General features: G+C 46.4%; 1 protein-coding gene across 1 annotated transcript; it reads right to left on the minus strand.

The window, feature by feature from the left end:
- Nucleotides 1-10,551: 10,551 nt before the first annotated feature.
- Nucleotides 10,552-12,277, minus strand: LOC307071088 (beta-1,3-galactosyltransferase 2-like). Its single transcript, XM_079729964.1, has 2 exons — nt 12,156-12,277; nt 10,552-11,827 (listed from the first exon to the last, which is right to left on the minus strand). Exon 2 carries the CDS (start codon nt 11,808-11,810, stop codon nt 10,848-10,850), a length of 963 nt encoding a protein of 320 aa, XP_079586090.1. The 5' UTR covers nt 11,811-11,827; nt 12,156-12,277; the 3' UTR covers nt 10,552-10,847.
- Between the last annotated feature and the right edge of the window lie 13,533 nt (nt 12,278-25,810).

Raw genomic sequence — 25,810 nt, forward strand, 5'->3', positions numbered from 1 at the left:
AATAATCACTGCGCCATTCGTTTCAATGGGAATCGCGCTGGTCTATAATTTCAAAATAAAGTGTACATATTTATAATATGAAATTCGTCCCAGCCTTTATATGACAGATACTATAGGGTCTATAGCATATAATCACCTTTTCTGATTACAGTTTAATGTAACAGTAAGCTGGCAACACCTCAACTGCAAATGAACCGCACGGAGATTACCATGGCAACCGGTCAAACAACACGGCGATCTGCGCGCGCATCCGCCGTGTTGATAGAGAAATAACCCCCCCATTGAACGAAGTTAAACCGAGTGAGCGTGCCGTTCACTGACACCAGAATGAACGAGTTCACAGTAACGTTCATCAGGCAGTAATACAGTACGTTCAGTTCACGTTCGCCCAAAATATGAACGAGTTCATGAACTTTCGTTCAGTGAACGCGTTCAGGCACAACACCGGTCGGCTGTGTTATTAAAAGTGTATCGTTTAGCATTAGATATTCGCCATGTCAAGGGAAGGGATGCTCGCGTCACCTAGCTAGGTGGATGTTATTTTGGTCCGTTTCTCAAAGTTGCTTTGTTTCCTGATGCCCTCGCAAGGGCTTTTCTGTCCATTACAGATACGCTTGGCTTCAAACAGCTCGTTCAGCACCCAACCCACATCGGTGGAAACACGCTGGACCTCGTTTAGACCCGCGGTGTAGACATTTCACAGCTAGTGGTCTCTCCCTACACCTCAGCTTTATCAGACCATTTTTTGCTCACTTTCCAGGTGGTGGTATCCTGCCCCCGCAACGATCAGCAGGCTACTTTCAGCTGTCGCCGCATCACACCTGCAACCATTACAGCGATGGCAGATAAGTTACCCCGTTCACTTGCTCCTCTTTGTAACTATAGGGGTTTTGTGGAGTGCCTTACTGATGACACAAACGCTGCCCTGTCTGCTGCCATTGATTCAGTTGCTCCGCTCGTAATTAAAAAACGACCATTGAAAAAAACAGCTCCCTGGTTTAATGCAGAAACGTGCACCCTGAAGCGAAGCTGCAGAATCCTTGAACGCAAATGGCGCTCGACTAAACTTGAGGTCTTTCATCTTGCATGGCACAACAGTCTGCTCACCTATAAGGGTGCGCTGACTACTGCCAGGAACGCCTACTTTTCCAGTATCATCAACTTGAATAGAAACAATCCCAAGTTTCTTTTTGACACGGTGAAGAGTCTGACTCAGAATCAGACTGAGACAGTAGGTTCTTCCATCGTGGCAGGTGAATTCATGGATTTCTTTGAGAACAAGATTCAATCGATTAGAGAGGAAATTGGTGCTTGCCGTGCAGCAAGCACCTGCGGGGCAGGATGGGGGGCAGGATGCGGGGCAGGATGGGGTCCTGCCCAGGAGGATGGGGAACTCTGACGCAGCTCTCTTGGAGTTCAAGGCAATTCCTCTGGTGGAACTTGAAAAGGTGATAAAGGCATCGAAAACACCAACTTGTATGTTGGATCCTCTCCCTTCCAAGGTTCTCAAAGAACTTCTTCCCACTGTGGGGCCTGCAATCCTCTCGCTTATGAATCTCTCGCTTTCAACAGGAATTGTTCCCTCCAATTTCAGGGCTGTGGTGATAAAACCGCTACTCAAAAAGCCTGGCCTAGACCCTGAATTAGTCAGGAACTATCGGCCTATATCGAACCTGCCCTTCCTGTCCAAGGTACAGGAAAGGATTGTAGCAAAGCAAATCGTCGATTATCTGACAAAGAACAATCTCTTCGAACCTTTCCAGTCAGGGTTCAGGAATTTCCACTCAACTGAAACTGCTGTTACAAGAGTTGTAAATTACATCCTTCTTGCCTTGGATAAAAATACATGCTCAATGCTTGTGCTGCTGGACCTGAGTGCTGCGTTCGACACGATCGACCATAGCACTCTTCTTCACCGTCTTGAGCACTATGTTGGTTTCGAGGGTACGGCTCTTGGTTGGCTTGAATCGTACCTCACAGATAGAACCCAATTCGTGCTCCATGAGGGTTCAGAATCAAAACACTGCAAACTACGCTTTGGCATACCACAAGGGTCGGTCCTTGGTCCATTACTTTTTGCAATCTACATGCTTCCCTTGGGCGACGTTATCCGCAGCTTCAGAATTAGTTTCCACTGCTACGCGGATGACACCCAGCTCTTCATTCCTGTAGATTCAGGGAACTCGGCCCAGATCCAGATGGTTCAGTCCTGTCTGGCTGCGGTGAAGACCTGGATGTCATAAAACTTCCTACAGCTTAACACTGTGACAGAGCTGATAATTATCGGCTCGAAGCGGGACCGGAGAGAGTTTGAGGATGTCTCACTGTGGTTGGATGGCCTCGCCATCCCACAGAGTGCATCTGTCAAAAATCTTTGTGTCCTGTTCGACCCTCAACTGTGCTTTAACCAACATGTTAGAAGTATAACTAGAATTGCCTTTTTCCATCTGAGAAACATTGCAAGAATCAGACCAATGTTATCTGCAGCGGATGCAGAGACACTGATTCATGCATTTGTTTCATCAAGACTGGATTATTGCAATGCACTGTTCTCGGGGCTACCAAAATCTACCACAAAAAGTCTACAGCTTGTACAGAATGCTGCAGCTAGACTGCTGACCAGAACGAGAAGGTTTGATCATATCACACCTATTCTCGCCTCTCTGCACTGGCTACCAATAACTTTCAGATCGGACTTTAAGGTGCTACTGCTAACCTATAAAGCCTTGCATGGATTTTCTCCATCCTTCCTGAAGGACCTGATCATTCCTTATAGTCCTTATCGGTCCCTCCGGTCTACAGGAGCTGGCCTTCTTTCACTGCCGAAGGTTAAAAAGAAATTGGGTGGACAGAGAGCTATTCAAAGGAAAGCTCAAAATGCACCTCTACGATCTTGCATTTGGAACATAGGAGTGTGAAAACGACAGATGCGAAGTGAAGACCACTCTGTTTGTTTGTGCTTCTGTTAATACAGTATATATTCCCACTATGTACTGTTCCGTTCTAATTCACTATTCTGTCTGTTCTAGCATGTTGCGGTGACTGGACTGGATGCCTGGACTCTCCTCATGGTCAACCAGCCAGCACCACATTTTAACATGATGTGCATGTATTTACCTGTATGTCAATTATGGCACCAATTGCACTCCTGACCATCCCTGGAAGAAGGGATCCCCTACTATGCGTTTCTTCGCAAGATTTCTTCCTTTCTAATTTCAAGGGAGTTTTTTTCTTGCCCTTGTGGGGGCTTGGGTAAAGGGGGGTGTCATAAATATTTGGCCTGCTAAGCCCTTTGAGACTTTAATGGTGATTAAGGGCTGTACAAATAAAATTGAATTGAATTGTATTGAACTCATGGTGGTGGCCCCAAGTCCCTGCTCAGTAAGGTTGTGATTTACTGCTGGTAGTGGATGGCCACTCCATCACCCCATGACCCATAGTCCGCAACCTGGGTGTCATCCTGGACCCCACCCTATCATTCCAATCCCACATTAAGAACGTCACGAGATCTGCATTCTACCACCTGAAGAACATCGCACGACTCCGACCCTCACTCTCAGACTCAGTTACCGAAACCCTGATCCACTGCTTCATTTCTACCCGCCTGGACTACTGCAACGCCATACTCACCGGTCTCCCCTCTCAAACCCTGGACAGACTGCAATTTGTGCAGAACTCAGCTGCCAGGGTCTTAACTGGCATTAAGGCCTGGCAGCTGAGTTCTGCACAAATCACCCCCACCCTGATGCAGCTCCACTGGTTACCAGTAAAGATCTGCATTAAATTCAAAATTCTATTACTCACATACAAGTCCCTTCATGCTCTGGCCCCCCGTAACCTCTCTGACCTCCTCCACCCCTACACCCCACTGCGGTCCATCAGGTCCTCTGACAAGGACCAGCTGGCAATTCCCCGCACGAGACTCAAGACCTTTGGGGACAGGGCCTTTTGCGTGTCCGCCCCCACTCTGTGGAACCAGCTCCCCCCCAACATCTGCTTTGCTCCTTCCGTGGAGACTTTCAAAAAGTACACGAAAGCACACCTTTTCTCTGAGGGCTGTGGCCTTTAACTCATGACCCCACCCAGTGCCTTGCACATTTTGCACTCTCACTCACTTGCCCACACACACACCCTCACCTCCCACTCTTGGGAAGCGACCTTGAGTATCCTGAAAGGCGCTATATAAAATCATTTATTATTATTATTATTATTATTATTATTATTATGTAAAGTTGGGTTGTTTGTTTTCAAGCTGGTTTGCCAGAGAGGCTAATGTAGCTAGCAATAAACAACGACTAGCCAATTTCATGACACAATCACAAAGACGAACGGTAACGCTATAAGTGCTCCGAGACCGGAAATTACGTCACAAGTGAAACTCGGAGGGCTGGTGTCCGAGGCATCTGGATCACACCATATGTATGTGGACACACTGCAAAAACTGAAAATATAGACTAGTGTAGTTTACTTGACTTAAGTATATTTATCTAATCACACCATCTTTTGGACTTATTTACTCATTCAGGCTGAAGATACTTAAGATAATTTTACTTGTTTCAAGAAAATTAATTTTGTGCCAACCAACTTAGATAATAAAAGTAATTCTAAGCAAATTTATCTTTTAAATTGTTGAGGAGGTAGCCTTTAGACATGTTAACAACTCAGCTTAAGGATATTTTTTACTTGTTTCAAGACTCACATCAACCTGTTTTAAGAATGTAGCCCAACTCATTGAGATAATGTAAGAATATATTGTATGTATCATGCATTAATTTACTCTTGGACAATGCAGCGTTCTATGGAAAACCATTACCTCAGTTTGATTGGTTAAGAATAGACATTAGCCAGTTAAGGTAGCAGGTGTGTGTTAAGGTGGCTGCCTTAACTATAAATCACTGGGGGAAACACTGTCTAGGCTGCTAATGATACTAAAGTTGAATCTAATCTAATCAACGGGAGCATCCTGGACCATTAACAATAACAAAACATGAACTTTTATCAAAACGCTGAGAGGAGTGCCTCAACTACCTTTATTCATGTTTATGGTTCGGTATTTCAGTATGACGCTTTTATCCAAAGCGACATACTCATAAAAACACCAATGTAATGTAACAAATCAGGACATTTGTAGAAGTCATTTTCAGTAGTTTTGACTTGAAGGCACAACAATTAACACTCATAGCAGTGGCTAAACACACACACACATACCTTGCCAAACACATGCACACAGTGCCAACATGGTCCAAAGTCCAGAGTTAGCTAGGCCTAGCTCATTACACAGCCCCCACGAGGCATAGTCCAAATATCAAATATATTTAGCATTTGTCAATTTAAACACAAGCATAAATTAACACAATTTCTGCCATTCATAATGTGTGTAATTTTAAACATTTGAATACAATAGCACATTAGTTAGGTCATATTTTCTTATAACATACATATTGTCATGGAATGATACAGAGTGATATGCAGTGTAGTCAGGTAATTTCTCCAAATCTATGAATTCTGTTGCTAGAGCAGCATTTGGTACAGCAATTTCATTTCAAAAAAATCTATGCGTAGACTCGAATCTCATACACATGTGCCTTGTTAAGGGACCCAGCGCCTCAATTTGTGAAGGAAAATGCAACATATAATTATCATTGTGGACTTGGTCCTGCTTTGGCATTCTGGCACTCTCACCATGGAAAGTATCTTCCTGCAAGAAGGCGGCCTCGTTGCAATTTGCATCCTCGCTAGTAACAGTACTTGTGTTTTTGAGCAAAGCATATCCCCTATTTAGTAAAGACACCTTACGGGCAAGTCTATTACTAGTCTGTTACTAGCGAGGATGCAAATTGCAACGAGGCCGCCCTCTTCTCTAGATGGTGTGGTCGTACACCAGGGCACACCATTTCCCCACAACCTCTGGACTGTGCCACTGCCCCTCTTCTGGTGTGCTGTAAATGGGGTCTTCTGTGTGGTCATCTGTGGGATTGATGGGGTATGTACTGTCCCTTGATCTGCCTGGGAAACTGCTGCAGGCGTCGGCTCACATTGGACGGTACAGCTGGAAGGTCAGCTGGCATTTCTTTCACTGCATCCTCCACAGCTTGCTCCTGAATGTAAAACAATTTCACCTTCAATTGTCCCTCACTCAGAGCTTGGTACATGGACAATGCCGTGGGAATATCAACTCCTTGGCTGACAAGCCTGTCGGCCCTCCTCTTCAATGTGCCACCCACACCATCTGGGGCACCTTTGCCATGGCTGGCTTCGAAATAGTTCCAGGTTCCTCTTGTCAACCCCTTCTTGAAAATTTCAGTTCAAAAGAGGTAAAAAAATTACCACGCTGCTTGTACTGTGTGCAGGGGCAGTCGCTAAAAAAATGGATGGTTGTCACATCCAGAAATCTCTCTCGGATTTCCCTCAGGATGGGCTCCGGGTGTTGCCATATGGCAGGTGGTCCCTTCAGTCTGGATGCCGATACAGTGCAAAAGGAGGTAGGGGCAGATTCCCCCCCACATAGTTAACCCCAGTGTGCAAAGTGGCCTGGATAAAGCAATAAAGCCTAGATTTTCATGTTGTTTGCACATGCATGTTTCACGATCTGCCAATGTTGGCTGCACAAACCAGTAGTGGCGAAGTGTGCGGAACAGTGAGTATGATAGACGGAGGTTGGTCTGCTCAGCCAGGAACTTCAAATAGAGGTTCTTCATTGAATCCACCAGTAATCTTTTCTGCATTTTCTTCTTTTCTTTTGTCACGTTTGCTTTTTTCCAGTTGTGATCCTGCTGACATCATCACGTGAAAAGAACAGTCTCACCGTTGATCTCAGCGTGGCAGCAATCCCCTCGTGCTTCTTCCTCTGGTACCTGCAGACATTTTCATTTACCAGTTTTGTCCACCTCCTCCTTGAAAATCCAAAAACCTCTTCTGCCCATCTCTGCAGCCTGTACTTCTTCAGGATTTTGCTGGTGACTATTCCTGCAATGACTTGTCTGTCACTCTCTCTCTTTGAATGTGCGTACTTGGTACGTACTTCCTCAGCTACTGCTGTATGGAACAACGGGGTTCTCCTTAGGGATGTGCCCGAGATTTCCCGAAGCAACTTGTTGACTTTGGATCTTGGAGATGGATGGTCCTTTTTTGATCTTTGGAGCCGCTTTCTGTATTTTTCTGCTGGTTTTTCGACTTTACTCAACTGATCCTGTAGTTTCTGCAACTCCCTGTTTAATTTTGCTTTGGCATTCCTCCTTTTTCTTATCCCAAGATCACGTTGCCTAAAAGAAACATATAAACATAAATATATTGTCACTTAACCATTTCATCTGCAGCAAAATAGACATCGCCAGCCATTAACTGTAACCATATAAATACTTTCATTATTGATTTCACAGTAGCAAACTTATTTGAGGGTAGTTACCCAGTAATTAATAGACACATATGAAGTAAGTACTAGCAATACATGGTGCATGCAGTGGTACTCGATAGTCATAGCAAACATCATACTGATAGCTACAATACTGTTTCATTATCGAAAATGGATATCTTTTGACTTGTAATAGTTAAGGATTATACCTATCAAGTAAAAGTGATGCATATTTCACTGTTCATTGTACAGATACAGTTCCTTTACCTTTCTTTACATATCCTTATGATCTGTGCTTACACCCACTTGCATTCCTCAATAACCTAAACTTATGTCCTGACCTTGAAGTCCCAGGTTGAGAGCTGACTGGATATTCTGGCCTGACTCGGATTTCTTGCCTGGTGGATCAGGGCTGACTGGAGGGGTGTTTAATCCTTCAAGTACCCTTTTCCTGGCATTACTCCTCTTATGAGCCTCTTTCCACCTTTTTCGCTGGGCACGCTCGCTCTCTCTCTTTTTGCTTTTTCTTCTTCCCTGTTTCTACATCTTTCCCCCACTTCTCTTTCTCTTTTTCTAAGTACTGCTGTCTCCTCTGTTCGTCAGCATCACGCCTGCCATCGTAGCGCCTCAGCTTTTCAGCAGCGCTCAATGGTGTGCAAGAACTCTGTAGAAATCAATTTAAAATTTAAAAAATGTCCTACCTCTTGAAAATGATCTGAACATGATTTAAACACAGTCAAGTTCATTTTGAGTTAATAATCCCATCCAGGTAGTTGTTGCAACCTTAAAATGCTTAGGCTACCTGGTGGCAATATAAGGAAAAAAAATGGCAATTTATATTCTGGAAAATATGCTAATAAATTTAAAACATGTAGATCATGCTAAATTATGCATACACATTTAATTTTACTATATATCTATAGTAAAATTAAATGTGTCCCTAGATTGTCCCTTCTGAGTGAACTGAAGGAGATGCAACCCTGTTACTGTTGTGCAACCCTGTTACTCTAATAACAGTAACAGGGTTGCAAGAAACAGGGTTGCAAATCAATGCTAATGTTAGCTTTTTCTCAGGAATAGATGCTAGCTGTGGCATGTGATGTTACTGTCAAGGTCAAGGACAAACTTAGTTAAATGAATAAAGAAAGAAAACTTAAAATTAATTTGTCTTATTTTGATAATATGATTAACAGGGTTGCGTTGGTCAGAGTGACACACTTAATCAATGCTGAAATGATTGGAAAAATGTGAAAAACAGAAGAAAGGACGTACCTTTGGTCTACCCATGGTGCTAGAAAATGGTGTAATGATGTCATTTCCTCTGTGTCATGTGACTCACTGTTTTTTCTCTTCCACTGTCAGGCTAAACACAACTTAAGTGCATAATTACTATTATTTTAAATATGTTGTTGTTGATTAAACAAATTACTTTAACAATTACAAAAGACATACATCGACAAAATCATACCAAAAAAAGTAGATTTAAAACTTATTTTAGCTGTTACATTTGACATGCAAGTTGGTCATCAAGAAGGTGGGACAAGAGAAAAATGCCATTTTAGGGGGTGCTCGAGAGCTATTTGGTATTTTAAATAATATTTTGGAACAACTTTTTCTACAACTATATTTACATTTTGTCTCAGGACAAGTATAATTGACACAACAAGTGCATGTTTTAGTATTTTGTGCATGGATTATTTGAAATTTCATGGGTTGGACACAAAATGCCCTGGAATGGAATGGAATGTCCCGGTTATGACTTATTTGCATTACGATAAAGAGCAGCCAACAGTCAATATATGCTATCTAGTTCGACGTTTGACTAATGTGGGGTGTTAAGTCAATGTGTCAAGTCAATGTTGTGCTTTGTAATGTAGAAGACGGATCTCCAAATTGTTTGAGGTTTTGGGTAAGGTTATTTAAAGATTGCAGTGCTTACTATCAAGGTCGTTCCGTTCTTGGGCCGACAAGCAGGGTTGCATAACCAAAGTGAATGTGTGAGGAACGTATGATACAAATCAATTTAAAAATTGACGTGAATTGCAGCTTGTAAATTAGAGTTCCAGTCAAGTGATGCTCTCTTTTTCTGTAAATCAAATTTGGATTATGTTTATAGTTTTTCTCAATCGTTTGAGCACGTTTTCTGAAACTATAGCTCAATTTCTCAAAACTCTAAACACAAACCTGAGAAGAGTTAATCATTTTGTCAAAACTACACAAATTCTTCTCAAAACTTTTTTTCCACCAAACAGTAACACAGCTATCAAATGAATATCTAGAGAGCATCAATTAAACACTGGTGTCATCAATTCAAAACACGCTTTATTTTTTAAAGTTGCAATTAGGTGGTACATATAGTATAAAGACTGTTGCCATATTGTAATGCATTACTGTGAATATATCATATAATTATTACATTTACACAATTGTATCAGAATAGATACAATGCATATTTGTCTATCCAATAAGCTCCAAAGGGCTAAACTCACAATCCCAGCTTCCCAGAGGCATACTGTACACCTATAGTTGATGCTGCAACATTGTTCTGACAAAAAAACAATGCTACCTATTTTGGTAAATTACAGTACAGTAATTGCACTGATAAGTAAAATGAAAAACACTACAGTAAGAAAATGTTTGGACTGTCTTGCACTGAAATCAGTGCAAGTTCAAGTACAAAAAGGGAACAAAGCAATTTTGTTTTTTTTACTGTAATACGGTAAAATGTTCAGCTGAACTGACCATAAAAAGCTTTTCGTAGGCCAACAAAAACATATAAATACGATTATAAATGAGGTGAAACAGATCTACATGTAAATCAGTATGTAGCCCACCTCCAATCCTGATCAGGCCAAAGGACCATATCTACAAGACAGTAGAGCTCAACAGGTCCTCATTTATCTGACACATGACTGAAGTGTTTTGCCAGTTGAATTTGAACAGGTGAGAAGTGAGTTAGACTTATTGGTAATTAGTTGCTGCGTTTTGAAGGCCAGTGTGATCCAGGTGAACCACATGTGCTAAATGATGAGATTTGTGCTTAGATTTTAGCAAACATGTGAAAACAGTGGAATTGTGCTTAGAGTTTAGCAGTCTGGAGTCTTGTAGTTGATACATGAGCTTCAAGTTTTCAGAATTGTGTACGTAGTTCCATTTTTTGTGTGTATGCAATCAAGAAAAACTGTAAATATGCACAAGAGACCGCCATTACCTACACAGGCTTGGTTCACCCTTTCGAAATGCTTTTCCTTTAAGATTTCAATAGGAATATATGACAAGTGGGTGGAGACTGTTGACTTCACACAATGCATCACAAACACAACCGGACACAAGAGTATTTTATTTATCTGATCCTCTCCAATTTTTCTTATTGTTTTCCTTATCCGTTGTCCAAAGTAAACCGTAGTAAAAAGACGAACAATCAAATATCAAACAAGGAAATAAGATCAAACAGAACATTTTGCTAACCCATTTGCTGCTGACTAGTTTGTAGTAGTCAGCAGTCAGCCTGTGACCCTTGGCTCCTCAGCCAGTAACTGACCATCTGTGAGACGCTTGTTGTGGTCACGGCAATGACCGTGGCAAGGCGGCAGCGACCTAATGCAAACAGGGGGTTGATCATAAACATGGACTCTTCCGGTGGGTTGGTCGGCGTGATGCCAAGGTGCTTCAGACACATCCCCAAGTAGACGTCTTCAATGTAGATGGGTCTGATGTGAGCCGACGCCTGCAGCAGTTTCCCAGGCAGATCAAGGGACAGTACATACCCCATGCCTAGAGGGTAGGGAGGGTACTCCGGTTTGGCCATGATCCATCTCGGCATGTACAGCTTATTGGATGGGTCTCTTATAACGGGACTGTGCCACCACACCAGCCCCGTCATGTAGTTGTCTCCGGGGGTAGCTGGGTCCAGCAACAACCGGACTAGATTCTGGATGTTGAGGAACACGTCCGAGTCGATCTTCATGGCATAGGAGGTGCCGGTGCAGTGTGAATCCAGCCACCGCAGCATCATCATCGTCTTGATGGTCAGGTTGCGGTAGTGGTCGTGGAAGTTGCTCTGGATCAGGTCCCGGTGCTGCTGGCTCTCCACCCTGAGCTCCCCCTGCCGCCGGTGGGCGTCTGCTCCGGTGGAGAGGCCCAGCAGGAAGAGGGTCTGGATCAGCTTACCCTGAACGACAGACTGGTTTCCCCAGGTCTGCCGGATGATGTCCCGGGCTAGCCTGTTACCGGGGGCGACGGGCACAACCAGAACCAGGAAAGGGCTCGCTGTCCCCTTATCACACACGTGGGCGTCGTCCAGGATGAACTTGTAGTCGCGCGGGTAGGGCACATAGTACCGCTCTGGGTCAGAAAGGGTGTCTGATTTCTGTCCTTCCCTGTCATTTAAGGAGAACGCAACAAAGAAGACCAGCAGTGCTAAAACGCACAACGCAATGTGTCTCCCTTGCAACTTCATGATATTCCCCGTTGGACCTGAAAGAAACAGGAGCAATATTTGTGTCCTGGACTTTTTTGTCAACTTGTGTGCGTAAATAAAACAATAAAATAAAATAACAAAAACATATATGCATCTGCTCAAAGCAACTCTGATCAATAACTAACATCTAGCACATTAGGCCAAGAACATAATCCTTTTCTGAACCATTTTTTCACAACACACTGCAGGATGTGTCAGCCGAGTGATCCTTTAATTACTTCCTTGTGCATTGTTGTGAATGCAATGTTAGTAAGGACACTCCCTAAGCAGCCGACTTACATTTACATTTACATTTAGGGCGTTTAGGACTTCCCGTATACTTACCACCGTAGCTATCAATTTATGCTTTCCTTCTGCAAATTACTTCTTCAACCCGTCCTTCCTGTTTCCTCTTCAGCAAAAAACCCTTAGCAAACACGACTGTTCAATATTGCCCCTGTAGTCGATATCCTGGTGTCTACATCGCTTGGAAAAACCAGTTGGCCTCATTTGCATGTAGTTAAGCATTGTATGTCAGCTGGGTCAAATTTCACAGATTTCTTTACAGCTCTCTTAAAATAATGTGTTAACTGCAACAATATAGTATATTATGGAAGTATTTATTGGACTTTATTATGCGTAACCCACAGAAGACAATGAGTTTTGTAGAATGTGTACCGCAGCTGATCTGTAAAATCTGGCTGCCTACATGGCTTGTAATGACTTACCAAACTCACACCTGGTGATGTATTATCGCCCCTTTAAATAAATCAAGCCTATGTAAAGGATAAACATCTTGTAAACATTTGATCTTTCAGCACACTAGCTGAACTAGGGGGTAAAAAATTGAAAATAGGGGGATAACTATTCAGGGTTCTTACAAATAACTTACAGTATTTTTTTTGTTTTTAACTACTGGGTTACTATCTTATTAGTATAGTTGTTAGGGTCTGTATGACATACTGTGTATAATGGCCTCTCAGTTAATGAAACAATCCAGACCCAATGATAGTCATTTCAGTGATGAGAAGAAGCTGAATTACCTGTTAAGCCACTGTGTGTTTTTATCTCAACAATAATTCTTGTGCCCATCTACAATATAATTCCAGTTTATGCAAGGTCAGCAGTACCGCTCTGGGTCAGAAAGGGTGTCTGATTTCTGTCCTTCCCTGTCATTTAAGGAGAACGCGACAAAGAAGACCAGCAGTGCTAAAACGCACAACGCAATGTGTCTCCCTTGCAACTTCATGATGTTCCCCGTTTGACCTGAAAGAAACAGGAGCAATATTTGTGTCCTGCACTTTTTTGTCAACTTGTGTGCGTAAATAAAACAATGAAATAAAATAACAAAAACATATATGCATCTGCTCAAAGCAACTCTGATCAATAACTAACATCTAGCACATTAGGCAAAAAACATAATCCTTTTCTGAACCATTTTTTCACAACACACTGCAGGATGTGTCAGCCGAGTGATCCTTTAATTACTTACTTGTGCATTGTCATGAATGCAATGTTAGTAAGGACACTCCCTAAGCAGCCGACTTCCCTTATGCTTAGCACAGTAGCTATCAATTTATGCTCTCCTTCTGCAAATTACTTCTTCAACCCGTCCTTCCTGTTTCCTCTTCAGCATAAAACCCTTAGCAAACACGACTGTTCAATATTGCCCCTGTTGTCGATGTAGTGACATATGAATGTATGGGCCACCGTACTGCTATACCTGTGACGTTATATCCATGTGCCCGGAAATAAAGGACTTGTTCTATCAATGAAATCTACACGGTAGTCACGGTTAATGCCTCCGCACATGACATGGTGTCAGAAGTGGGATATTTACGATTTTTTTTTTAAGTGACAATGGCGAAGTTGGGACCTCCAGAAAAGTTTGATTTTACCCGTCCGGCTGAGTGGCCGATGTGGCGCCGACGTTTTGATCGCTATTGAGTGGCAACGAAACTAGACCGGGACAGTGGTGTAGTGCAGGTGAACACGCTTCTCTATGCTATGGGAAGTGAGGCGGAGGCTATATACGATTCGTTTGTGTTTGACCGGAGCGAAGCCGATGATGACGAAGTAAGCCCTGAGCATGATTACGGCATTGTGATAAAGAAGTTTCACGAGCATTTTTTGCCGAAGAGAAACGTAATACACGAACGGGCATGCTTTCATAAGCGGGTTCAAAAGCCCGGTGAGCCTGTTGAAGCTTTTATCAGAAGCCTGTACGAGCTAGCGCAGTACTGTGAGTTCGGAGTGACCAAGGACGAGCAAATCAGGGATAGGATTGTGATTGGCATCTCCGACACGGGAGTTTCAGAAAAGTTACAGTTGGAGCCAGAACTGTCGCTCGAGAAAGCGATTCAAGTAACTCGTCAGAGTGAGCAAATAAAACAGCAAAACGTGAGCTTGCGTGCTGACAGTGACTGTGCAGTGGATGCTATGACACAAGGAAGATGGCAATCCAATGGAAGAAATGGCGCGAAGGATAGACCGCAGTGGCAGAGAAAAGACGACAGGGGTGAGTCAAGGCGGTTTGCCTGCTCACGTTGCAATGGTCGGCAAGGGAACGCACGCCCCTGCCCAGCTAAAGATAAGTGATGCAGGAAATGCAACAAATTAGGGCACTTCGAGGCCGTCTGTCAAAGTAAATCACTAAAAGAAGTCAATGTCACGTCTGACTGTATGGAGGAGTACAGTGAAGATGCATTTTTCGTTGGTGCTGTAATGGAGGCGACAACAGACGTGATTGAGCAGCCTGACTCCGAAAATGAGTGGCTGGTGGAATTGCGTGTAAATGGCAGTCCTGTTGAATTTAAAATAGACACTGGTGCAGACATCACAGTAATGTCACAGACTGCTTTCAATAGGCTAGCGCGGCGCCCACGATTGGTCATGACTGGGCCAAAACCACTCGTTACCAGCCCAGGGGGTGAAGTGCAATGTGTGGGCAGATTCCTTGCCACAAGTCCATACAAGGGACAGCGTTACAAGTACTGGGTGACTGTTATAAGGGGGCCGTACTCACATAATCTACTGGGATGCAGTGTCGCTAAGAGAATGGGCCTGGTGATGAGAGTCAATGCTGTTGCATCAGATCTGCTAGAGGGTGTTTTTGGGGACATCGGCCTGTTCAAGTGTGACCCTGTGAAGATTGAATTGAAGCCGGATGCAGAGCCCTACACCCTGACAACGCCGCGCCGTATCCCGTTTCCTCTCCTGCCAAAAGTTGAGGCTGAATTACGACGCATGCTGTCCCTGGGCATAATCGAGGAGGTCACGGACCCCACGGATTGGTGTGCCCCGATGGTCCCTGTCGAAAAGAAAAACAAAGAAGTAAGAGTGTGCGTAGACCTAAAACGCCTGAACAAGGCAGTAAAGCGTGAGAGGTACATTTAACCAACGCTTGAAGACATCGCTCCAAAGCTGGCTGGAGCGAAGATATTCTCCACTCTCGACGCTTCATGCGGATTTTGGCAAATCCCGTTGGAGGAGAATAGCCGCAAGCTGACAACGTTCATTACTCCCATTGGCAGGTTCTGTTTCCGTAGACTCCCATTCGGGATAACGTCAGCCCCAGAAATTTTTCAAAGACAGATGTCCACTTTGCTTAAGGACCACGAGGGGGTTGTCGTAGTCATGGACGACATTCTGGTGTATGGAGCCACGACCGAGGAGCATGACCGTAGTCTGAATGCAGTTTTGAAGACTGTCAAAGACAGTGGACTGAAATTGAACAGGGCCAAATGCCACTTTGGCAAGTCAGAAATTCAGTACTTTGGACACCTCATCAGTGCGGATGGCCTGAGGCCGGACCCCAGCAAGGTGAAGGCAGTCACCCAAATGGCCAGTCCAACAAGTGTTGAGGAACTGCGTCAGGTCCTGGGCCTCATCAACTATGTTGGGAGATTTCTGCCTGATCTCTCCACCAAACTGCATCCGATCACTGATCTGCTGAAGAAGGAAAACGACTGGGTCTGGAGTGAGGCACAGGAAAGAGCGTTTGAGACTGTCAAAGCCATGCTTGTGTCAGCCCCTGCTCTGGCATACTACGAAGCTAACAGGAAGACTGTTGTCAGTGCAGACGCGAGCAGCTACGGCTTAGGGGCTGCGTTAATGCAGGAACATGGCGGCGAGTGGAAGCCAGTGGCATTCTGTTCTCGTACACTGTCGGAGGCCGAGAAAAGGTACTCACAAATTGAAAAGGAGTGCCTGGCGTGTGTGTGGGGCTGCGAGAGGTTTGCACGCTACGTACAAGGTATGGACAGTTTTCACGTGCACACAGACCACAAACCTCTTGTGCCGCTTATCAATACCTACGACCTGGACAAAGCTCCTCCTAGGTGTCAGAGGCTTCTCATGCGCCTTCTTCGTTTTAATGTGGTGGCCGAGCACATTCCAGGGAAACAGTTAGTCGTCGCCGACATGCTCTCCAGACAGCCCTTGTCTGAGGTGAGTGATGGAGAGCTGGAGCACGAGGTACAGGCCTACGTGGAATCAGTCGTTGCCAATGCTCCAGTCTCATCACAAAGACTCAGCGAGATCCGCACAGCTACTCAACAGGACAGTGAGCTGCTGCAGATCATAGCCTTTATCAGAAATGGGTGGCCACCCAAGTCACGGATGCTACCATCTCTACAGCCTTATTTTTCTGCTAGGGCTCATCTTTCCGAAACAGATGGGCTGGTGCTCTATCAGGATAGGATCGTTATCCCTGTTGCACTGAGATCTGCCATACTGGAGCAGATTCATGGAGGCCATCAGGGCCTGACAAGGTGCCGTGCGCGAGCCAGGATGTCAGTGTGGTGGCCACGCATCAGTGGTGAGATAACACGGAAAGTCTCAGCATGCCGATTCTGCGTTGAAAACAGACCCACTCAGCGACGTGAGCCACTACTCACCACAGCCCTACCAGAGGGCCCATGGCAGCGTATTGCAGCAGACCTCTGCGAACTGGACAAGAAGAGTTACCTCGTGGTGACGGACTATTACTCAAGGGACCTTGAAATAGCTCACCTCTCTTCAACGTCCACCATACAAGTCATCAACCGGCTCAAAGCCATGTTTGTGAGATGGGGGATACCAGTTGAACTGGTGAGTGACAACGGCCCACAGTTCACATCTCGGGAGTTCAAAGACTTTAGTGAGAAGTATGGTTTTGCCCATACTACAACTAGCCCTCACTACCCCCAGGCGAACGGTGCAGCAGAACGGGCTGTTCAGACGGCCAAGCACATCCTGAAGCAGCCTGATCCACATCTGGCTCTGTTGTGTTACAGAGCTACCCCTAGTGCAGCAACCGGTGTGAGCCCAGCTCAGCTCATGACTGGGAGACGCATCAGGACTACACTTCCTATGTTGGAAGAGAAGCTACAGCCTGCACCTGTTGACAGACAACGGGTTCAGGAAAAGGACACACAGACAAAGTCGTCCTACCGGTTCTACTACGACCGCCGCCACTCTGCATGTCCACTTCCACCACTTCATCAGGGCCAGGACGTCAGAGTCAAGATTGATGGTGATAAGGGGTGGAAAACTCCTGCTACAGTCGTTGGCCGGTGCAAAGAGCCCCGGTCGTACCTGGTGAAGATGGACAGCGGTGCAGTGCTGCGTCGCAACCGGAGACACCTACAGGCCTTGCCGGGGTCTGCAGATTCGTCTGAAGAACAGCAGCTGCGGGCTGAGAGACCTACACCACTGCCAAGCGGGTCTTCTCCTGCGGCCAGTCCTGCCCTCAGCGACAAGCCACCAGACCAGATGTCACCAGACTGAGCCGTGGGGCATGCATCCCCGCATACACCGCCGGGGGGGGTACAGGTGACTTCCAGAGGTCGGGAGGTCAGACTTCCTTACAGGTATAGGGACACTTAACTCTTAGGCCTGCTTTAATACACTTATGATACACTTCAAATTAAAGCAGGGATTGGTTATGTTAAGTTGAAATGTTATTGAAATGTTATTGTTGAGTTAAGGCGAAATGTTATTGAAATGTTATCGTTGAGATTTTGACTGTTCTCATGCCGACATACAGTTTTAAAAAAAAAAAAAAAAAAAAAGGAAAAAAATGCACTTTTGAGTAACGAAATGGATTTGGACTGTATGGCTGTTGCCGAAGTCGGAAACCCGTGGACTTTTTCGGAGCAATAGGGACAGCAACTATTGAGGGCAGAATAATCCCTACGTTGCTGTGGATGGCGGGCAGTCTACCCCAAAATCCTACTTCTATGTGACCCCGTTATGGGAAATTATGCCTGTTCTGTTTGGGTAATGCATGGGATATCTCAATGACTTAAAAGGGGGAAATGTAGTGATATATGAATGTATGGGCCACCGTACTGCTATACCTGTGACGTCATATCCATGTGCCCGGAAATAAAGGACTTGTTCTATCAATGAAATCTACACGGTAGTCACGGTTAATGCCTCCGCACATGACATGGTGTCAGAAGTGGGATATTTACGATTTTTTTTTTAAGTGACAATGGCGAAGTTGGGACCTCCAGAAAAGTTTGATTTTACCCGTCCGGCTGAGTGGCCGATGTGGCGCCGAAGTTTTGATCGCTATCGAGTGGCAACGAAACTAGACCGGGACAGTGGTGTAGTGCAGGTGAACACGCTTCTCTATGCTATGGGAAGTGAGGCGGAGGCTATATACGATTCGTTTGTGTTTGACCGGAGCGAAGCCGATGATGACGAAGTAAGCCCTGAGCATGATTACGGCATTGTGATAAAGAAGTTTCACGAGCATTTTGTGCCGAAGAGAAACGTAATACACGAACGGGTATGCTTTCATAAGTGGGTTCAAAAGCCCGGTGAGCCTGTTGAAGCTTTTATCAGAAGCCTGTACGAACTAGCGCAGTACTGTGAGTTCGGAGTGACCAAGGACGAGCAAATCAGGGATAGGATTGTGATTGGCATCTCCGACACGGGAGTTTCAGAAAAGTTACAGTTGGAGCCAGAACTGTCGCTCGAGAAAGCGATTCAAGTAACTCGTCAGAGTGAGCAAATAAAACAGCAAAACGTGAGCTTGCGTGCTGACAGTGACTGTGCAGTGGATGCTATGACACAAGGAAGATGGCAATCCAATGGAAGAAATGGCGCGAAGGATAGGCCGCAGTGGCAGAGAAAAGACGACAGGGGTGAGTCAAGGCGGTTTGCCTGCTCACGTTGCAATGGTCGGCATGGGAACGCACGCCCCTGCCCAGCTAAAGATAAGAGATGCAGGAAATGCAACAAATTAGGGCACTTCGAGGCCGTCTGTCAAAGTAAATCACTAAAAGAAGTCAATGTCACGTCTGACTGTATGGAGGAGTACAGTGAAGATGCATTTTTCGTTGGTGCTGTAATGGAGGCGACAACAGACGTGATTGAGCAGCCTGACTCCGAAAATGAGTGGCTGGTGGAATTGCGTGTAAATGGCAGTCCTGTTGAATTTAAAATAGACACTGGTGCAGACATCACAGTAATGTCACAGACTGCTTTCAATAGGCTAGCGCGGCGCCCACGATTGGTCATGACTGGGCCAAAACCACTCGTTACCAGCCCAGGGGGTGAAGTGCAATGTGTGGGCAGATTCCTTGCCACAAGTCCATACAAGGGACAGCGTTACAAGTACTGGGTGACTGTTATAAGGGGGCCGTACTCACATAATCTACTGGGATGCAGTGTCGCTAAGAGAATGGGCCTGGTGATGAGAGTCAATGCTGTTGCATCAGATCTGCTAGAGGGTGTTTTTGGGGACATCGGCCTGTTCAAGTGTGACCCTGTGAAGATTGAATTGAAGCCGGATGCAGAGCCCTACACCCTGACAACGCCGCGCCGTATCCCGTTTCCTCTCCTGCCAAAAGTTGAGGCTGAATTACGACGCATGCTGTCCCTGGGCATAATCGAGGAGGTCACGGACCCCACGGATTGGTGTGCCCCGATGGTCCCTGTCGAAAAGAAAAACAAAGAAGTAAGAGTGTGCGTAGACCTAAAACGCCTGAACAAGGCAGTAAAGCGTGAGAGGTACATTTAACCAACGCTTGAAGACATCGCTCCAAAGCTGGCTGGAGCGAAGATATTCTCCACTCTCGACGCTTCATGCGGATTTTGGCAAATCCCGTTGGAGGAGAATAGCCGCAAGCTGACAACGTTCATTACTCCCATTGGCAGGTTCTGTTTCCGTAGACTCCCATTCGGGATAACGTCAGCCCCAGAAATTTTTCAAAGACAGATGTCCACTTTGCTTAAGGACCACGAGGGGGTTGTCGTAGTCATGGACGACATTCTGGTGTATGGAGCCACGACCGAGGAGCATGACCGTAGTCTGAATGCAGTTTTGAAGACTGTCAAAGACAGTGGACTGAAATTGAACAGGGCCAAATGCCACTTTGGCAAGTCAGAAATTCAGTACTTTGGACACCTCATCAGTGCGGATGGCCTGAGGCCGGACCCCAGCAAGGTGAAGGCAGTCACCCAAATGGCCAGTCCAACAAGTGTTGAGGAACTGCGTCAGGTCCTGGGCCTCATCAACTATGTTGGGAGATTTCTGCCTGATCTCTCCACCAAACTGCATCCGATCACTGATCTGCTGAAGAAGGAAAACGACTGGGTCTGGAGTGAGGCACAGGAAAGAGCGTTTGAGACTGTCAAAGCCATGCTTGTGTCAGCCCCTGCTCTGGCATACTACGAAGCTAACAGGAAGACTGTTGTCAGTGCAGACGCGAGCAGCTACGGCTTAGGGGCTGCGTTAATGCAGGAACATGGCGGCGAGTGGAAGCCAGTGGCATTCTGTTCTCGTACACTGTCGGAGGCCGAGAAAAGGTACTCACAAATTGAAAAGGAGTGCCTGGCGTGTGTGTGGGGCTGCGAGAGGTTTGCACGCTACGTACAAGGTATGGACAGTTTTCACGTGCACACAGACCACAAACCTCTTGTGCCGCTTATCAATACCTACGACCTGGACAAAGCTCCTCCTAGGTGTCAGAGGCTTCTCATGCGCCTTCTTCGTTTTAATGTGGTGGCCGAGCACATTCCAGGGAAACAGTTAGTCGTTGCCGACACGCTCTCCAGACAGCCCTTGTCTGAGGTGAGTGATGGAGAGCTGGAGCACGAGGTTCAGGCCTACGTGGAATCAGTCGTTGCCAATGCTCCAGTCTCATCACAAAGACTCAGCGAGATCCGCACAGCTACTCAACAGGACAGTGAGCTGCTGCAGATCATAGCCTTTATCAGAAATGGGTGGCCACCCAAGTCACGGATGCTACCATCTCTACAGCCTTATTTTTCTGCTAGGGCTCATCTTTCCGAAACAGATGGGCTGGTGCTCTATCAGGATAGGATCGTTATCCCTGTTGCGCTGAGATCTGCCATACTGGAGCAGATTCATGGAGGCCATCAGGGCCTGACAAGGTGCCGTGCGCGAGCCAGGATGTCAGTGTGGTGGCCACGCATCAGTGGTGAGATAACACGGAAAGTCTCAGCATGCCGATTCTGCGTTGAAAACAGACCCACTCAGCGACGTGAGCCACTACTCACCACAGCCCTACCAGAGGGCCCATGGCAGCGTATTGCAGCAGACCTCTGCGAACTGGACAAGAAGAGTTACCTCGTGGTGACGGACTATTACTCAAGGGACCTTGAAATAGCTCACCTCTCTTCAACGTCCACCATACAAGTCATCAACCGGCTCAAAGCCATGTTTGTGAGATGGGGGATACCAGTTGAACTGGTGAGTGACAACGGCCCACAGTTCACATCTCGGGAGTTCAAAGACTTTAGTGAGAAGTATGGTTTTGCCCATACTACAACTAGCCCTCACTACCCCCAGGCGAACGGTGCAGCAGAACGGGCTGTTCAGACGGCCAAGCACATCCTGAAGCAGCCTGATCCACATCTGGCTCTGTTGTGTTACAGAGCTACCCCTAGTGCAGCAACCGGTGTGAGCCCAGCTCAGCTCATGACTGGGAGACGCATCAGGACTACACTTCCTATGTTGGAAGAGAAGCTACAGCCTGCACCTGTTGACAGACAACGGGTTCAGGAAAAGGACACACAGACAAAGTCGTCCTACCGGTTCTACTACGACCGCCGCCACTCTGCATGTCCACTTCCACCACTTCATCAGGGCCAGGACGTCAGAGTCAAGATTGATGGTGATAAGGGGTGGAAAACTCCTGCTACAGTCGTTGGCCGGTGCAAAGAGCCCCGGTCGTACCTGGTGAAGATGGACAGCGGTGCAGTGCTGCGTCGCAACCGGAGACACCTACAGGCCTTGCCGGGGTCTGCAGATTCGTCTGAAGAACAGCAGCTGCGGGCTGAGAGACCTACACCACTGCCAAGCGGGTCTTCTCCTGCGGCCAGTCCTGCCCTCAGCGACAAGCCACCAGACCAGATGTCACCAGACTGAGCCGTGGGGCATGCATCCCCGCATACACCGCCGGGGGGGGTACAGGTGACTTCCAGAGGTCGGGAGGTCAGACTTCCTTACAGGTATAGGGACACTTAACTCTTAGGCCTGCTTTAATACACTTATGATACACTTCAAATTAAAGCAGGGATTGATTATGTTAAGTTGAAATGTTATTGAAATGTTATTGTTGAGTTAAGGCGAAATGTTATTGAAATGTTATTGTTGAGATTTTGACTGTTCTCATGCCGACATACAGTTTTAAAAAAAAAAAAAAGAAAAAGCAAAAAAATGCACTTTTGAGTAACGAAATGGATTTGGACTGTATGGCTGTTGCCGAAGTCGGAAACCCGTGGACTTTTTCGGAGCAATAGGGACAGCAACTATTGAGGGCAGAATAATCCCTACGTTGCTGTGGATGGCGGGCAGTCTACCCCAAAATCCTACTTCTATGTGACCCCGTTATGGGAAATTATGCCTGTTCTGTTTGGGTAATGCATGGGATATCTCAATGACTTAAAAGGGGGAAATGTAGTGATATATGAATGTATGGTCCACCGTACTGCTATACCTGTGACGTCATATCCATGTGCCCGGAAATAAAGGACTTGTTCTATCAATGAAATCTACACGGTAGTCACGGTTAATGCCTCCGCACATGACATGGTGTCAGAAGTGGGATATTTACGATTTTTTTTTTAAGTGACAATGGCGAAGTTGGGACCTCCAGAAAAGTTTGATTTTACCCGTCCGGCTGAGTGGCCGATGTGGCGCCGACGTTTTGATCGCTATCGAGTGGCAACGAAACTAGACCGGGACAGTGGTGTAGTGCAGGTGAACACGCTTCTCTATGCTATGGGAAGTGAGGCGGAGGCTATATACGATTCGTTTGTGTTTGACCGGAGCGAAGCCGATGATGACGAAGTAAGCCCTGAGCATGATTACGGCATTGTGATAAAGAAGTTTCACGAGCATTTTGTGCCGAAGAGAAACGTAATACACGAACGGGCATGCTTTCATAAGCGGGTTCAAAAGCCCGGTGAGCCTGTTGAAGCTTTTATCAGAAGCCTGTACGAACTAGCGCAGTACTGTGAGTTCGGAGTGACCAAGGACGAGCAAATCAGGGATAGGATTGTGATTGGCATCTCCGACACGGGAGTTTCAGAAAAGTTACAGTTGGAGCCAGAACTGTCGCTCGAGAAAGCGATTCAAGTAACTCGTCAGAGTTAGCAAATAAAACAGCAAAACGTGAGCTTGCGTGCTGACAGTGACTGTGCAGTGGATGCTATGACACAAGGAAGATGGCAATCCAATGGAAGAAATGGCGCAAAGGATAGACCGCAGTGGCAGAGAAAAGACGACAGGGGTGAGTCAAGGCGGTTTGCCTGCTCACGTTGCAATGGTCGGCATGGGAACGCACGCCCCTGCCCAGCTAAAGATAAGAGATGCAGGAAATGCAACAAATTAGGGCACTTCGAGGCCGTCTGTCAAAGTAAATCACTAAAAGAAGTCAATGTCACGTCTGACTGTATGGAGGAGTACAGTGAAGATGCATTTTTCGTTGGTGCTGTAATGGAGGCGACAACAGACGTGATTGAGCAGCCTGACTCCGAAAATGAGTGGCTGGTGGAATTGCGTGTAAATGGCAGTCCTGTTGAATTTAAAATAGACACTGGTGCAGACATCACAGTAATGTCACAGACTGCTTTCAATAGGCTAGCGCGGCGCCCATGATTGGTCATGACTGGGCCAAAACCACTCGTTACCAGCCCAGGGGGTGAAGTGCAATGTGTGGGCAGATTCCTTGCCACAAGTCCATACAAGGGACAGCGTTACAAGTACTGGGTGACTGTTATAAGGGGGCCGTACTCACATAATCTACTGGGATGCAGTGTCGCTAAGAGAATGGGCCTGGTGATGAGAGTCAATGCTGTTGCATCAGATCTGCTAGAGGGTGTTTTTGGGGACATCGGCCTGTTCAAGTGTGACCCTGTGAAGATTGAATTGAAGCCGGATGCAGAGCCCTACACCCTGACAACGCCGCGCCGTATCCCGTTTCCTCTCCTGCCAAAAGTTGAGGCTGAATTACGACGCATGCTGTCCCTGGGCATAATCGAGGAGGTCACGGACCCCACGGATTGGTGTGCCCCGATGGTCCCTGTCGAAAAGAAAAACAAAGAAGTAAGAGTGTGCGTAGACCTAAAACGCCTGAACAAGGCAGTAAAGCGTGAGAGGTACATTTAACCAACGCTTGAAGACATCGCTCCAAAGCTGGCTGGAGCGAAGATATTCTCCACTCTCGACGCTTCATGCGGATTTTGGCAAATCCCGTTGGAGGAGAATAGCCGCAAGCTGACAACGTTCATTACTCCCATTGGCAGGTTCTGTTTCCGTAGACTCCCATTCGGGATAACGTCAGCCCCAGAAATTTTTCAAAGACAGATGTCCACTTTGCTTAAGGACCACGAGGGGGTTGTCGTAGTCATGGACGACATTCTGGTGTATGGAGCCACGACCGAGGAGCATGACCGTAGTCTGAATGCAGTTTTGAAGACTGTCAAAGACAGTGGACTGAAATTGAACAGGGCCAAATGCCACTTTGGCAAGTCAGAAATTCAGTACTTTGGACACCTCATCAGTGCGGATGGCCTGAGGCCGGACCCCAGCAAGGTGAAGGCAGTCACCCAAATGGCCAGTCCAACAAGTGTTGAGGAACTGCGTCAGGTCCTGGGCCTCATCAACTATGTTGGGAGATTTCTGCCTGATCTCTCCACCAAACTGCATCCGATCACTGATCTGCTGAAGAAGGAAAACGACTGGGTCTGGAGTGAGGCACAGGAAAGAGCGTTTGAGACTGTCAAAGCCATGCTTGTGTCAGCCCCTGCTCTGGCATACTACGAAGCTAACAGGAAGACTGTTGTCAGTGCAGACGCGAGCAGCTACGGCTTAGGGGCTGCGTTAATGCAGGAACATGGCGGCGAGTGGAAGCCAGTGGCATTCTGTTCTCGTACACTGTCGGAGGCCGAGAAAAGGTACTCACAAATTGAAAAGGAGTGCCTGGCGTGTGTGTGGGGCTGCGAGAGGTTTGCACGCTACGTACAAGGTATGGACAGTTTTCACGTGCACACAGACCACAAACCTCTTGTGCCGCTTATCAATACCTACGACCTGGACAAAGCTCCTCCTAGGTGTCAGAGGCTTCTCATGCGCCTTCTTCGTTTTAATGTGGTGGCCGAGCACATTCCAGGGAAACAGTTAGTCGTTGCCGACACGCTCTCCAGACAGCCCTTGTCTGAGGTGAGTGATGGAGAGCTGGAGCACGAGGTTCAGGCCTACGTGGAATCAGTCGTTGCCAATGCTCCAGTCTCATCACAAAGACTCAGCGAGATCCGCACAGCTACTCAACAGGACAGTGAGCTGCTGCAGATCATAGCCTTTATCAGAAATGGGTGGCCACCCAAGTCACGGATGCTACCATCTCTACAGCCTTATTTTTCTGCTAGGGCTCATCTTTCCGAAACAGATGGGCTGGTGCTCTATCAGGATAGGATCGTTATCCCTGTTGCGCTGAGATCTGCCATACTGGAGCAGATTCATGGAGGCCATCAGGGCC

The sequence above is a fragment of the Pollachius pollachius genome, assembly GCF_949987615.1.
Source record: "Pollachius pollachius genome assembly, chromosome: 2".
Classification (NCBI taxonomy): Eukaryota; Metazoa; Chordata; class Actinopteri; order Gadiformes; family Gadidae; genus Pollachius; species Pollachius pollachius.